Source organism: Pollicipes pollicipes, unplaced genomic scaffold (genome assembly GCF_011947565.3).
Source record: "Pollicipes pollicipes isolate AB1234 unplaced genomic scaffold, Ppol_2.1 Scaffold_3447;HRSCAF=4054_pilon_pilon_pilon, whole genome shotgun sequence".
NCBI classification, from domain to species: Eukaryota; Metazoa; Arthropoda; class Thecostraca; order Pollicipedomorpha; family Pollicipedidae; genus Pollicipes; species Pollicipes pollicipes.
In genome coordinates this window covers 28,983,246-28,997,716 of record NW_023596297.1, presented here as the reverse complement: position 1 = coordinate 28,997,716, position 14,471 = coordinate 28,983,246, and the positions used below count along the sequence as shown (strand labels likewise).

The window sequence follows — 14,471 nt, the reverse complement described above, 5'->3', positions numbered from 1 at the left end:
TTCAGGTGGCACTCACCGAAAAAACAAAATCTAATGTGCAAAATTTGTCAAGGAAGTGAACTAGAAGGGGGCTATTCCACAACCAATGCACATGCGTCGATTATTTGTGTTATGAAAGGACGTGGAAAGAACGGATCGTTCAGACTGAAGCAGATTCAAATAGAGCTGAAGCCTCTGCTGGTAGAATGCTGGTATATATATAAAATTGTGAATACAAATGTATGTGCATAAAATGTGGATATATATATATATATATATATATATATATATATTTAGATGGCAATATATACACACATTTATATATATATATAATATTATATTATATATATATATTATTCTCTCTCTCTCTCTCTCTCTCTCTCTCTCTCTCTCTCTCTCTCTTCCCTCTCTCTCTCCCTCTCCCTCTCCCTCTCCCTCTCCCTCTTCTCCCTCTCCCTCTCCCTCTCTCTCTCTCTCTCCTCTCTCTTCTCTCCTCTCCCTCTCTCTCCTCTTCTCTCTCTCCTCTCCTCCTCTCCCTCTCTCTCTCTCCTCCCTCCCCCTCTCTCTCCCTCTCCTCTCTCCCTCTCTCTCTCTCCCTCTCTCTCTCTCTCTCTCCTCTCTCTCTAGTAGTTTGTGACAAAAATTGACGGATGTTTCGCTTTTGTACCTTAATTGTAGCCACAAAGGCACGCACGTTGCGGGTTTCATCAGTCGATTAGCATTTGATGAATTTACCAATTCTGTCTCAAATATGGTAGGAGTTTTCAAAAATGTTTTTTTTTAAATGTTTTGTGATGGGAATGACCCGTTTTTTATCACAATTCGCAAGATGAGTGCGATGGGCTCCCAAATACTAAACGACTGTGGCGGTTAACCCGTCCTTAAAGTCCCGAACATTCGAATACAGTTCTTCTATCTATCGCTGAGCTAAGCAACGCCTCGCATGCCGCCACCGCCGCCAGACAGCAAAACACGCACACCTCCTTCCCTCGCGGCGTGCCCTCCCGGACACCTGACCTTAGCCGGCGACAGACCTGATGTCGGTCGATGGCCTCCAGGCCGTGCAGGTCTGTGTCGAACGACACGCCGCCGTGCACCACGAGCACGCGCCGGTCGATGATGGTGCCCACCGGCAGCCAGGAGAACACCTCCTCGAGGAGCGCCAGCAGTGCAGACGAGTGACCCTGCAGCAGACAGCCGGCCCGGCCGGCAGGATCAGGCACCGGCGCACCGGCCGACGCGCGGCGGCAACCAGCGCACGGCAATGATCCAAACATGGCAAGGCGGGGAAATGGGAACGGGGTGCCGTGGCAGAGGGGGGTCTGACACCCACTGGCATGAACGCATAGCTAGACGCGTTCTTAAAAGAAGGAGCCCACACAGAATGGTACTTAAAACATGCATACGCTGATATTCCATGATGATTGTGTGTGCTCAGTCGTACTGATGCTTCTGCCTGAAACATTTAAAACGCATCCGGTCTTGATCGCCAGGACAGAGACAGTTGCCTCCGTAATCAGAATGTGATTAGTGCTAGGCCACACATTCCCTAATTTCCATTGGATGGACCAACTCGTTCGTCTGTGCCACATTTAATCCGATTTTGTCCAGGAAATTTCGCTTTTATTCGACGCCAATGGGCTCCATTAACCACTGAGATCTCGGAGTCCGCCTAGCTAACTTCGCTGTTCTATTGCCCACATTTACCGGGGGGGGGGGGGGGGGGGGGGGGGAGGGGGGAGTAAACTCTCTTAAGACAAGCACAATTTAAATAGCGCTGTTAATGGTGGACACGGAAGGAGAAAGCGCGCTGGAAGTAATTCCAAGGTCACGCATCACCCAGATGTGAACGGCACGATACATGACAGAATAAATGAACTCTGAGATAAATGTAGACCATTGCATCGGGTAAATATACGCAGTCCAATGCGGGGCCCTGCCTCAACTGGAATCGTCATGCGTTTCGAAGTTTGCGCGCACCATATGCGCCGGATAAGTCACAGCACAGCGATTGATTCGCTCACACATGGAGTAGACGTGCCCCGCGGAGTAGGGTGATTCTGTTTTCATGACAATGAAGTAGACCACATTTGCATTACCTGTATATCTTTTATTACTGGATTTCTTTCGCAGGATATAGCTGATAAGATTACATTGCTTTTACGAGACATTTAGGTTGGGTCGTGTGCAGGTAAAGGGAGCATTTCACATTTGTATGGAGCTTTAAACTGAAACAGCCATTTTGAAGATCGTTCGGAACAGTTCACAGCCACTCCGTTATAAAGACTTCCCTCTAATTTCTGAGCTGCGCGCCTGCGAAAATGCAGACTATTGCGGGGAGATTTTTCAAGGTCACCCAGGGATTCATGGCGCCATAATAACGTCTTTCCAGTCTTGCCATTTCATTAGCCATGCGGCGATTACGGCCAATAAAAACATAATCGTCGAGTCGTTCATAGCTGACGTTCGTGAGCACGATTTCCAGATATAACGGCTGTCAATTGGCTCTTAGTCAATGCTGTGCAAGGTACGGTGGTGCAGTCAAACAATGACGTATTGAGGAGCATATTCACTGAACAAAGAGGTCGTGTTATCTAAGACATACTTTTCCAAATAGCATTATACTATCAGGTATAAGTGAGCTTATTTCATCGAATCTGACGCTTGCTTCAACACCTTCACATGTGGAACATTCCCTTTAAGTATCTGAACTCTTACCCCCAGTGCTCCTGGATCCGTCCGTAGCAATTCGTATGCACCACACGCACGCACGCCCGCCCGCCCGCGCGGCCGCCCGCACGCACACCTAAACGTAGTCAGTCGTAAGACAGCATATCAGTTAGTGACTCACTCCAGTCCAGGATCGGCCGGGTGAAGTGCGTCGTGCGGCACGTTTGCCTTGAACAGGCAGTGATTCTTCCTGACACATCCAAAAGCCTAGCAAGGCAGGCCCAGGTAGCAGGTAAGACGATTCGAAATGCAGCCGTCACGAAAGGAACACCGGGAGAAAGGAGGTCGGAAGAACCCCCGCGTTAAGATAAGATTAAAGCCAAGGTTAACGACCTCGTAGATATCATCCACAAGAATTGCGCCGACCTCACCGACAAGAGAACGGTCATGGAACTGAGGCCGAGCACACTGGGCCTTCCGTTCTCCGCATCCTTCACAAGTCTGGACACGCCCTGGGGGCTTGTCATTTGCGATGCCATTAAGGGGCCCTCGCTCGACGACTCAGGGACAACACTTAGCTGGTGACGGTGGGCGGTGTCAGCCTTCTGATGAACAAGTGAGGAAGGGAGCTGAGGCCATTGCATCTCTCTTTGCGATCGATCGCGCATATTCGATGGATCTGGTCAGGCATGCGCGGTAATTCTCAGCCATTTATACGTAGTTTGCGGTCACAGGTAACCTACGTTACAGGTCTGTCATAAACTGAAACCGCTTTGTTGCAGCTCAAACCTCTCACTCAAAATATTTACGCGCTCTAATGCCCGAGGCGTGTACATTTGTGAATTTCCTGTTGCTTTCAAAGCAGAGCAAAACAGCAGGCAGCACCAAGCAGCACTCTTGCAGGGCCTTTGTTACAAATTCGACAGGCGCATTTCTCAGCAAAGCAGGCTGGACAACATCCACCTGGTTGCCCTGCAGTTGACCACGCCAGATTCCAAACAGCCTGGAGACCATACATTATGTACAGGTCAAAAGAGACAATACATTATATGCAGGTCACAGGAGACGATACATTATATGCAGGTCACAGAAGACGCTGCACCTGGCTCCGGGGAAATTACGTTTTTCGTGCAACGAGGTCGATAACGCCTGTTCCAGAAACCACTTGTTTTGATTGGGCGACAGCAAGCCAGACAAAGCCGGATATTCTCTTCCTAGCAAATCAGTCCAGCAGCCATGCCTTGTTTTTAAGAACAAAATGTTGATCTGATATTAGCCTGGCGAACACGCCAATGCTCCTGAAGGACGTCATGCCCAGTGATGTGCATGAAACATGAATCATGTTACAGATCGCCAACACCACAGTGTCCCTGTCCCTGTGTCCCTGTGTCAGTGTCTCCCATGTGAGAGAACGTGACGATGATAAATAACGAAATATCATCCGAGCTCGCACATAGCTTTGGGCGGAGACCAACATGTGTCCCTGGCACTCTGAGGCTAAGGCCCCAATTTTCATATAAGAAGAAACGCATTCGGATCTTGCATTTTTGACATAAAGAGTTGAAAGTTCTGGTTATGAGTTGATGGCATTTATTATATATCCGGTAACGTCAAAATAAGCGTTACTTAACGTTGCAACATCATTTAGCCAGCACCTTGTAGTAGATCAAAGACCGTTTACTCAACGTAAGAGCTTTGTACTCACAATACCACAATTGTGTTTTGATGTCAATATCAAATGTCGTCTATTTAAAACCATACATATATTTATGTTGTTATTTAGTTACATTTACTTAGTTACAGTTGTTTATATTGATTATATTCTATCATATGCATATCTATATCATATATGTATTCATATGCTATATTACAACAATTATGCAAATGTAATCATTATTTAGCATTACCACATTGCTTAACCAGTGCCTTCTGGCATGATGAACCTCGTAAACTAAGCATGAAGATTTTCTTCTAATAATGCCCCAATTATGTTTTATTTCTTGGCCGACCACACGGAATGTGCAAATCTCACTTGACGAGCTTCAAGCCAACTAGACATTGTTTGATGCAGAAGTTATGCATGTAATGATAATGATGATTCAGTCATGTATCTAGCGCATATGATTATGCAGTGATGTATCCAGTGATGATGACGATACAATTATGATGAACTTAAGACATCTCATGATATCAAGCCGTAACCCTCGCCATGATGCGGAGGGAGTCAAACCCCTGTTTTTAACACACACCTACCACGATGTCGTCCAATCACGCCAACATACTCACCCTTTCCTAGAAACTAGAACTAGAAACACAGAACAAGACACCAACTGCGACACCTCGCCGAGACCAATCGACATATTTTTTACGGGGCACTATCGTGCTAAGTTTACAAATGACTGGGGGCCAAACAGTCCTTTATTATCCATTTTCGTTATGAAGAACGACTACAAGCAGGCGTAACTCTGGCAACGAACAAGCCTTTACGAGTCAAAGCATTCGCCCGCCGGCTAGACCCGCGCAAGTGCGTCATTACCGTAACAGTCAACTCGTGCGGAACGTCGCAGCAGAGGAGCTGTCCAGTCGTTTGTGCGACAACTGTGCCATCGCTCACACGAGGAGTGGGGGCAAACAACGTCGCTGGCATACGCTCGAAGCAGCGCTGAAAGTCGGTCAAATACCAAACACTCTGTTTTCAGACTCTAAATGATGTACTTGCATTCTGTTCCGGAGAATGTAGAGTTACTTATCTCTGCCGCCCGAGCAGATCATTACCGAGACTACCGAGAGAGTGTGCTCTCTCTTGTTCTCACTCACTCACTCACTCACTCTCTCTCTCTCTCTCTCTCTCTCTCCCTCTCTCTCTCTCTCTCTCTCTCTCTCTCTCTCTCTCTCTCTCTCTCTCTCTCTCTCTCTCTCTCTCTCTCTCTCTCTCTCTCTCTCTCTCTCTCTCTCTCTCTCTCTCACGCTCTCTCTCTCTCGCGTATCCTGTCGATCTGTCGCGTATCCCCATTTCTAGCCAGATGCAGGGCATAGAAGAGTACATAGATCACGGCGAAATTGGCACATAACCTGGATTCAATTTCAGCCCCCACTACGCGTATTGATGCCCATTCATAGCCCTGGCAGCCAAGCCTGCCAGGCCGAGCGTTTGGCAGCGAACGCTGCGTTGTCTCGTTCATGGCTGGCCGTGGCATTACGAGTTCCGAAAATTCTGCACGATTAGTGCATGATCCATTGTTCGTCCGTGACTCGCGAAATGCCCAGCTCCATGAAATGGGCGGCTCAACCAGCGGCAGCACCATGTGCTGTCACCGACTGAAACAGGCAAGAGCGGCTTATTAGCATTATTGTTCGCCGCAGGGCCGGGATCAGCAAAGAGGATGCAAAATTAATGGTTTTGGGGTACGTCTGAACGCTGGTGGTTTTTCACCGCCTTAACGCTTATAGGCCAGTTGAATACCTCTCGCAGAGCGAAGGGTATTCAACCGGCCAACCGGGCGCATGTTAAATGTTGCGAGCTTTCCGGACTACCAGTGGCAATTCTAAAGACGCATAGTAGGTCAAGGCACAAACATATTTCAGATCTGACAGCGCATATGTGATCCACAGAATTATTTCCGCGCAGGTCAGTTACAACCAAGAGTCTCGAAGCTCAAAGAGAAGAGCTTTACAAAACATCACTTACTATATTACTTTGCTTTACAAAAAGTCGACGAGTAGACTGAGGCTTCACCTAAAGTTTGTCAATGACAGAACTACGCTGGGAATATGTTGCTCACGTCTTTGTGTTGTATCTCACGACGAAGGTGTAACGTTAAATTTGATCTTGTATTACATTATATCATGGCTTATATTTGACTCTATTTTGTGGAAAAAGAATACAAGGTTTCAGGAGACTCAAGACAATCCTCTCAAACTTACCCAACTTTAACTTGCCCCCTTATAGATCGGTCGAAGGTCAGTGGAGTATCTGTCCGTCCATGGTCCACGCTCAGAGGTAAAGCAGTTGAACATTCGAAAAGGTGTTTCCATTTGATTTCCTTTCAAGGAACTGAAGGGTTTAAGTTCAAATAGCATCCTTACGGTCCTAACAACTTAAATTATGAGCAAAATCACACGGGTCATAACTTGCTAGTTATGACAACAATTTTGCCATGCCTGAACCTTTTTATTTAATTGGGCCTGTCGTGACGTAATGGTCACGACAGTGTCACCTTCCGTGGCTCACAAATGATGCGCTCGTGCCTCACAGAAGTCATGTCAAAGCAAAAGCGTGTGAGGTCGTTGCATCATGAAGACCAAACGCCTGGGAAAACTAGCATACCACAAAAACTAGAACGAAACGCAGCAGCTTTCAGCATAGTAACCATGAACGTTTTCTTATTTAAATCCAACCCGTTCGCTGTCCAGCCGAGCGGTCAGAAAGGACTGCCAGCGCCCTGCGGCGAGCGTTCGACCGGTTCGTGACGGGGTCTCGGCCTGTGGCGCGGTGGGGCTTCACCGGCCCCGTGTCGGACCGCGGTGGCCTTCCCCCGGCGCCGTGTCGCCGGCGCTCACTGCCCGGTCACGGAGCACGAGCGACCCGCGGGCAGCGACAGTCCATTCTCGGGGCTGCTGTGAACGCTGGCGGCCGAACGCGGGTGGTGGGGAGGTGGATGTAGTTCGCGGCTCTCCAGGCAGTGATATAGGGAAAATGGCAAATCCGGCCGAAGCTGTGAGGAAGGGGAGAGGGAGGGGACTGGTACCCACTGCCTGCACTCCGATCCGCCATCCGTGCCCTCCAATCCACCGTCCCTGACCCCCCAACCCGCTGTTCCTGCCCTCCAATCTGCTGTCTTTGACCCCCAACCCGCTATCCCTGCCTTCTAACCCGCTGTCCCTGCCACCCAGTTTGCTGCCCCTGCCCTCCAATCCGCCGTTCACGTCCTCCAATCCGCCGTCCCTACCCTCCAATCTGCTATCTCCGCCCTCTAATCACCTGTCCCTGCCCACGGACCACCTGTCTGTTCCGATATCTTCAGCGGTCACTGCAATCCGAATTGGGGGATTCGCCCGGAACAATAAGGCAAAGGTAGCAGGTCGCACCGCAGCGTCAAACCCAGTCGGTCGTGTATAGTAATAATTGCTTGATTTTTTCAGACGCACGTGATCCGATCCAAGCGTTTTTTGGTATGGTTTGAGTACTTACTAACAGATTCGTGCTTCACTGACCTCCCACGGAATGTGCTGTCAAATGTGACCATAACACATGGGGCAGAAGAAACTGATTCTAACCTTTTTATGGCTGCAAACATAACAGTGCAAAGCTAAGCTCACTCTGACATTACAAGATTACATCAAAACGTCACTTGATTCCTACACTAGTTTCATTAGAATCAATTTTGGTGAAGTTTCCAAAGGTAATCAGGCAGCACTTAAGACGATATGTCGCCGGCCCACGAGCAGGAATAGTGCATTTTCTTCTAGTAAGACCGATGTAGAAGTAGTGATCAATTCCAAGCGCATGTGAGGTGCCGCAAAAAATTGTTGTCACGCATTTCTTGTGTTGCCGACATCCGATCCCATACCTAATACACGCGAACCCGCTTTCGACTTCAAGGCACACAATTTAGAGAACAAAAATGAGAAAACAGTTACCAAAGCACTTAACTTTGGTAATTTTTAATGCTACGTGGGGATTCAGTAGCACAAGCACTTAATAACACCCACAACTTGTTTAAAACAGTTTGCTCAACATCGTTCTCACCGTGCTGCAAGTGCATACGCTACTTTCTAGGCAGTTATCAGAGCGCACTTACCTTATACTTCGAAATTACTTCTCTGGTGAACCCATATCTGTAACAAAATACACACACTTTAGCGCGAAATCTTTACCTGCTGGGTTTAACCATCTAGCCGCTGTCAAAATTAAAACTGATAGCACCAACAACGCTTCTATTCATCCTCTTGTTATGCACGACTGTCGTACACAACATAGCCATCTGTCATAATGCTCTGAAGGGGCTATTACAAACGTGTCATCCAACAACTGGTTATAGCGTAGAACACATATCTCAGTCCGCCAGCAATGCTCGGGAGGGAGCAAGGGCGTGTTTGCCGCCAAATAAATAACGCCGTTCCGACAGCACGTTGCAGCGATGACAATTATTTTAGGTACACAGAAGGCGCCACCCGCGGTCACCCTGCGACCGGCACGGCGTGCCGCACATGTGACATGATGGCGTGTAACGTGGGGCGGTGAAAGACACGTGTTTGCCATTACCTGCGCATGTGGTATCACCCAGACCACAACTTCATAAATTCTAACCCAAATGGTTATTAATGATTACCAGTCGCTACTTACCACCACCGAATATTGTTGAATGCTTTGCCTTCCTTGTAATGGTAACAGAAGAGCCATATACACATGTGAGAAGTGCGAATTAAAGTTGTGGAAAGGTAAGCGTTGAAAATTATAGTTGAAGCAATGCAGAATGGGAATGAGTCCCGCAGCTGGATCTAAGCTTTTCGAATTATGGAAAAGAATGTTGCAGGATGAATGCGAGCAGAAAAACAAGAATGAAATGCCTCAAAATAGCAAACAGATGCTTTATAAAAAAACAAAATGACAATGTGTCACCGCGTGCGGTGCAGGCTGAGTATGAACAAAACTGGCTTCAGTGTGTGAGTTGCAAAAGCTGGGAGCATGATATTAATATTCCGAACTGAAATGAAACTATCTAGGCTTTAATTCAATGAACTCAACGAGCTGCTGACAATCCCTGCACAATACGCAATTTGTTGGGAGCTCCATCGTAACTAAATGCAAACATACTTAAAGGCTCGTTAAAAACCGAATCTGAGGGCCACGATAGGCCACACCAGTTCATGCATTTCCTTCAGTTGAGAAAAATGAACGTCAGATCTAGCCGGTCATCACGTAGACAACGTTTAATCCATCTTTGAGAACAACTCGAATGTGATGAAAATATGATACATTGCCGGAGTTGCGTGCTTCGTTTCTTCAGCTCTCTTCCAACACTAAACAAGTCAACATGAAACTAAAATGGATAGAAATGGTGGTGCCAGAGTCACTCAGGCTCCCGAAGTCGGCATTACAGTACCGCTCCGATACTATCGGTATCATCGGGATGGTACACCATAAAACGTCGATGTTTCTTCTTCCAGTTATTCTCGCTATAATGATAAGTCAAGCCAGGCTGACACTTTTTGACATAAAAAGCTATGCCAGGTTGTTCGTGCTTGAATTACAAATGTGCGAGCTAATCAATTAGCTGAAAGCCGTGCACATTCAGAGATTCAAGAGACTTGACTGGTCAGCATTCACTCGAAGCGATTGCAGGCGGGCGAGGGATTGCATCCTCTTCGATAGCATGACACATCCATTTTTGTAAAGGACTTAGCGCAAAAATTAACTTACTTAACTTGACGTAAGACAATCCAGCGAAACGGTAAAGCCCACCAAGAGAACACGAGCCGCGCATAACTAGGAAAGCTTAATAAGCGGTGAACGCAATGATGGTAACACATTGCTGTCAGTCCAATGCCTTGTAGCATCAAGCTACGTTCCATCACAAAAACGCAACATAGGCTGGTACACTTCTGCACCAGCTCATGAGAAGTTCCTACCACATCGACAAAAACAACAACACAAAAAACAGGAGCTGCCGCACGGTGTTTTCACTGTCATCTTAATGTCGGACTCAGTTTCATCACCTGTCCACGTGGCTGGGCCCCAATGCCACCCACGGACCGGTCGCCATAGCGCCGTGAGATGGGTGGCTGTTTGACGCCGTGCACGACGGTTGACTTAGCCCCACCTGGGCTAAATTCCTTCACAATCACTGTAAGGGTCAGCGACACACTCAGGTCAATAACTCGATAGTGACAGGCCGGTGAGCCGACCCCCGGCGTCAAACTGGCCTCAGCGCGGTACGCATTTTTAGGGCTTTAGCGACACGGCCCCTTCGTCGCCACCTGGCCGCACGCCCGTCCCGCGAAGCGGCCGGAGTTTTGCATACGTGACCCTCGCTATCTGGAGGCTGTACGTCCAGTGAGAGCGACTGGTTTTGTATGCTATGCTGTGCACATCCACACAACATGAATGTTCGGAGGAAAATACATAATATATTTATGGTGAGTCTGTAAAACAAAACTCTCACGACCACTGAAAGCTGCAAGATACGACATACACAAGATACGACACACATACCACGTGCATACAAGGTAAAAGTAGGTGGGGCATGCTTCGCACGAGCAAGAAAGGTGTTAACCTTATTCCGGTCTGGCTCCCGTCACCCCTATACCAGGTGAGCGGTGGCGGATCCCACCGTCCCCAAAGATCGCAGGATCTACATACCCATTTTGAAGAGAAAAAACATGCACGGCAAACGGCGTGTGACTTATTTTGACGACATCTATATTTGTGCACAACTAATTGCAGACTGATTTTGAAACAAAACAAAACAAAGGAAACGTCCTTGGTTTCTCTCGGGGCGCACTACATTTCTGAAAATCAAACGTCCGGCATTTGTGATGTGGAGGCAAAGGGGACGACGGGTTGGAGTGTGCGGGGGTGGGCATATCCGATGCAGCATCACATTTATCCAGCAATTTCGACGCTGCCGACACAGATTGGTGACTTATGATATCGAAATTGATAAAGTTCCACTTACTTTCAGCATTAGAAATTCGTAGGAAAATCTAGGATATTTGCAGCAGGGTGGTGGCAGAAGTTGTCAAAATCGGTTCTTAATTTAGTGTACTCAAAACAAATGTTGCCTTGTCGTTTCAACTGAAATAACAGCACAAAAAGCAGGTCTACGCTAAGAGTTTGATCCAGGCGTAGCCAGGGTGCCCATGATGATGGTTAATGGGGAAGGCGAAGTGACCAGTTGCTTTCAATCTCGACCACAGGTCTGTTATATGCTGTAAGCAAGATAGGATGTTCAGGGATGCCGGTAGTGCAGTGGTTAACGCGTCTGCTAACACGTCTGGGAAACCAGAGGTGCGGGGTTCGATTCCCCGCGGTGCCCCTCCCGCCAGGGCGAGAGGTAGGCGACGTCATATAGCCTCAGCAGCTGAGTGAGTCGTAAAGCCCCAGTGACACACGAAGTATGATGTTCACATGGCGTCCATGGGCGGGTTTCATGGGTGTATCCAATCTTCTAAATGGGAGGAGTTGGGACTCATGGTTGGAGCCAGACCGCACGGGTGTCGCTTTGTATTCTTTTAGATGGACCACTGTCCCCCATGTCCGATTTACCCCACCCCCTACGGTGAGTTTGGCCACAAAATTCCGGAGATAGAGCGCTAACAGGGCATTTAAACTGGACGGTCGAAACTGTATCAATTTTAAAGGAGGTTTCTGCTTATTATTTCCAAAGCCAAAGGAGTGAGGTAGATGAAAAATGCCATGCCGTGCTCAGAGGAACGCACTTCAGTGAGTTAATCTCACTTTAAAGGCTCCGCGTTCGTACCATGCTTACCTGAGTATTTTTTATGCTTTTTCCATGATGCTTCCTTTTAATTACACGATGAAGGTGTATTATTGACTCTGACATATTTTATGCTACTGTGTACGTGTTTTGGCATTATTCGGTGACGTTTGAAGATCCACAGACTGCAGCAAGTTGCGCCATCTTGCCGCTGTGCGATACGATGTTTTATTGGAAATGAAAAAAGCGGTAAAATGTTGAAACCCAAAAACGTGGGTAAATCTTCAGTCGGCAAAGCTCGAAATAACCATACAAATGTGCCGACCTCCAAGTCGACGTGAATATTCGATGGAACAGCCACGGAAACTTGACGATCGACACCAGCCGACTTAACTGATGGCGGCAATCGTCCCACAATGCCCGCACTAACCGTGTCGAACATGCCTAACGCCAGTGCTGTGTTGCAGTCTGTATAGCGATTTACGGCTTCCAGCCGTAGGTTTCCGTGACAGCCTTTAAAAGTTGGATGCATCTACTCAGGAGGTGGAGGCTTTTTACTCTCTCCACGCCCAAAGCCATACAGTCCAACAACGTCTGAAGCCACATAACATGGACCCTGCGTCGATTACCGAAACGTAGTTTCGACCATCGACGCCAAACAAAATGGTAGTGACGCGCAACGACAACATCGACCTCCGAGGCAGAACGAGAAATCATATTAGAGCAGTGCTGTAGTTTTGATACTCATCTGGATGGGAATCCAACTTCCTCACGTTGAGAGGAAAGTGGGTCAAATCTGGGAAGAAGCCTATCTTATGGTGTATTTGGAGCCAGGACTCCCCGCTCAGCCCCCTTGCCTGCTTTGCGAAAAAAAACACCCCTGTGGTGGAGGCTAAACGACCGTGACACGCGACGGATTTGCCACAAGATTACTTGATCGTCAGGTCTGGGACTCAGGGCCCATTTTGAAGCAAGGACAGGGCCAGGGCCTGTGATTCACATCGGTCGGGGCCCCTGAGACAATAAGGGGGCCTCCGTGTGGATCTGGGGTCACAGCGCATAACAATGGTCTTGTATCGCAAGGAGCGGGGAATCGGCCTGGGGCAGTGTTCGAGGGAAACCAGAAGCCAAAAGACCCCTTGGGACAAATGATCAAGTGCCTGATTGAAAAGGAATATTGGGCCGATGAAATGTTCCTTAGGTTCTTAATACACCACTAACCATGCTATCGTGTTCATATGTCATCATTATCTTTGTCATATTGGTTTCAAAGGAAAGTCATTCCTCAGTATCAAAATGATTTTGAAAGCCGCCAAATATTTACCCTTTATTTCGATTTTCACATCAAGGTCGTAAATTAGAGTGGCCGAAAACCGGGAAGAAATCAGGATGTGAGGGCAGGTTAGGTTAACTTTATTAACTCAGCCCCCCCCCCCCCCCCCCCGATCTAATGAAGTCACACTTCTGCGTCCATCTTTGTTCCGAAGCAACATGTGAAATAAATTACATACTTAAGGTTTGAGCCTGCGTGCTCGCAAGCTCAAGCCTTTAGCCTCAAGCCTCAAGCCAAGCCAAGCCAAGCCAAGCCAACCCAAGCCAGGCTCGCTCGCAATCTAAACACCGACGGCTGGGATTGCAGTTTCCAAACCAAGCGGCTGGACGGCGGTTGCCTGACGCACGAAAACAGCCGCTGTGAAATAATGCTGGCATCACTAGCATCAAGTTTATGGGCGCCACTGTAGCCGGCTCTCCTTCCGTTCGAAACCAGGGTGTTATATTTGACCAGTGCATGACGTTCACTGCGCACACTGATGACGTCGTGCGGCGATGCACTGGCGTTCTTATCGGCCTCAGCCACAGCCGGCACAGTCTGCCTCAGGCCACATTCATTACTCTAGTCCAGGGTCTAATCATCTCACTCATCCGTTACTGCATCTGTGTGTACGGAACATGTAATGCTACTCAAACATCATGACTGCAGAAGCTGCTGAACTTTGCAACACGATTCATCTCTGGGCGTCGGAAATATGATCATGTAAGCGATGTTTTACGGGATCTCGAGTGGATGTCTGCTGACAGCATGTTTTTACATCATACACTGAAATTTCTGAAACGTATCCTGGAAAGATCCCAGCCGGAGTCGCTATCTGATCACCTTATCCACAGACGCCATGTTCACCATCGCACAGCGAGGCAGGATATGTTACATGTGCAGGTAATCAGATCCGAATCGGGAAGGCGGCGTTTTGTTTACTCCACTGTGACCACCTACAACGCACTACCGCAGAATATCCGCGAGCTGAGCCTTCCACAATTCAGGCGCGAGTTGCGTAGTTATATCCTGCAGCGGTGGATCAATAACGGATAGCGACGCATGCTTCA

The 14,471-nt window shown here is 47.9% G+C and overlaps 1 protein-coding gene across 1 annotated transcript in view; it reads right to left on the bottom strand.

The window, feature by feature from the left end:
• Positions 1-14,471, bottom strand: part of LOC119092395 (serine/threonine-protein phosphatase with EF-hands 2) — a 77,096-nt gene that overhangs the window by 41,172 nt on the left and 21,453 nt on the right. The window contains exons 4-5 of the mRNA XM_037215358.1: positions 8,451-8,487; positions 1,014-1,163 (exon numbers count right to left, since the gene is read on the bottom strand). Of these exons, the coding sequence (XP_037071253.1) occupies positions 1,014-1,163; positions 8,451-8,487 (187 nt within the window). The remainder of the gene's footprint in view (positions 1-1,013; positions 1,164-8,450; positions 8,488-14,471) is intronic.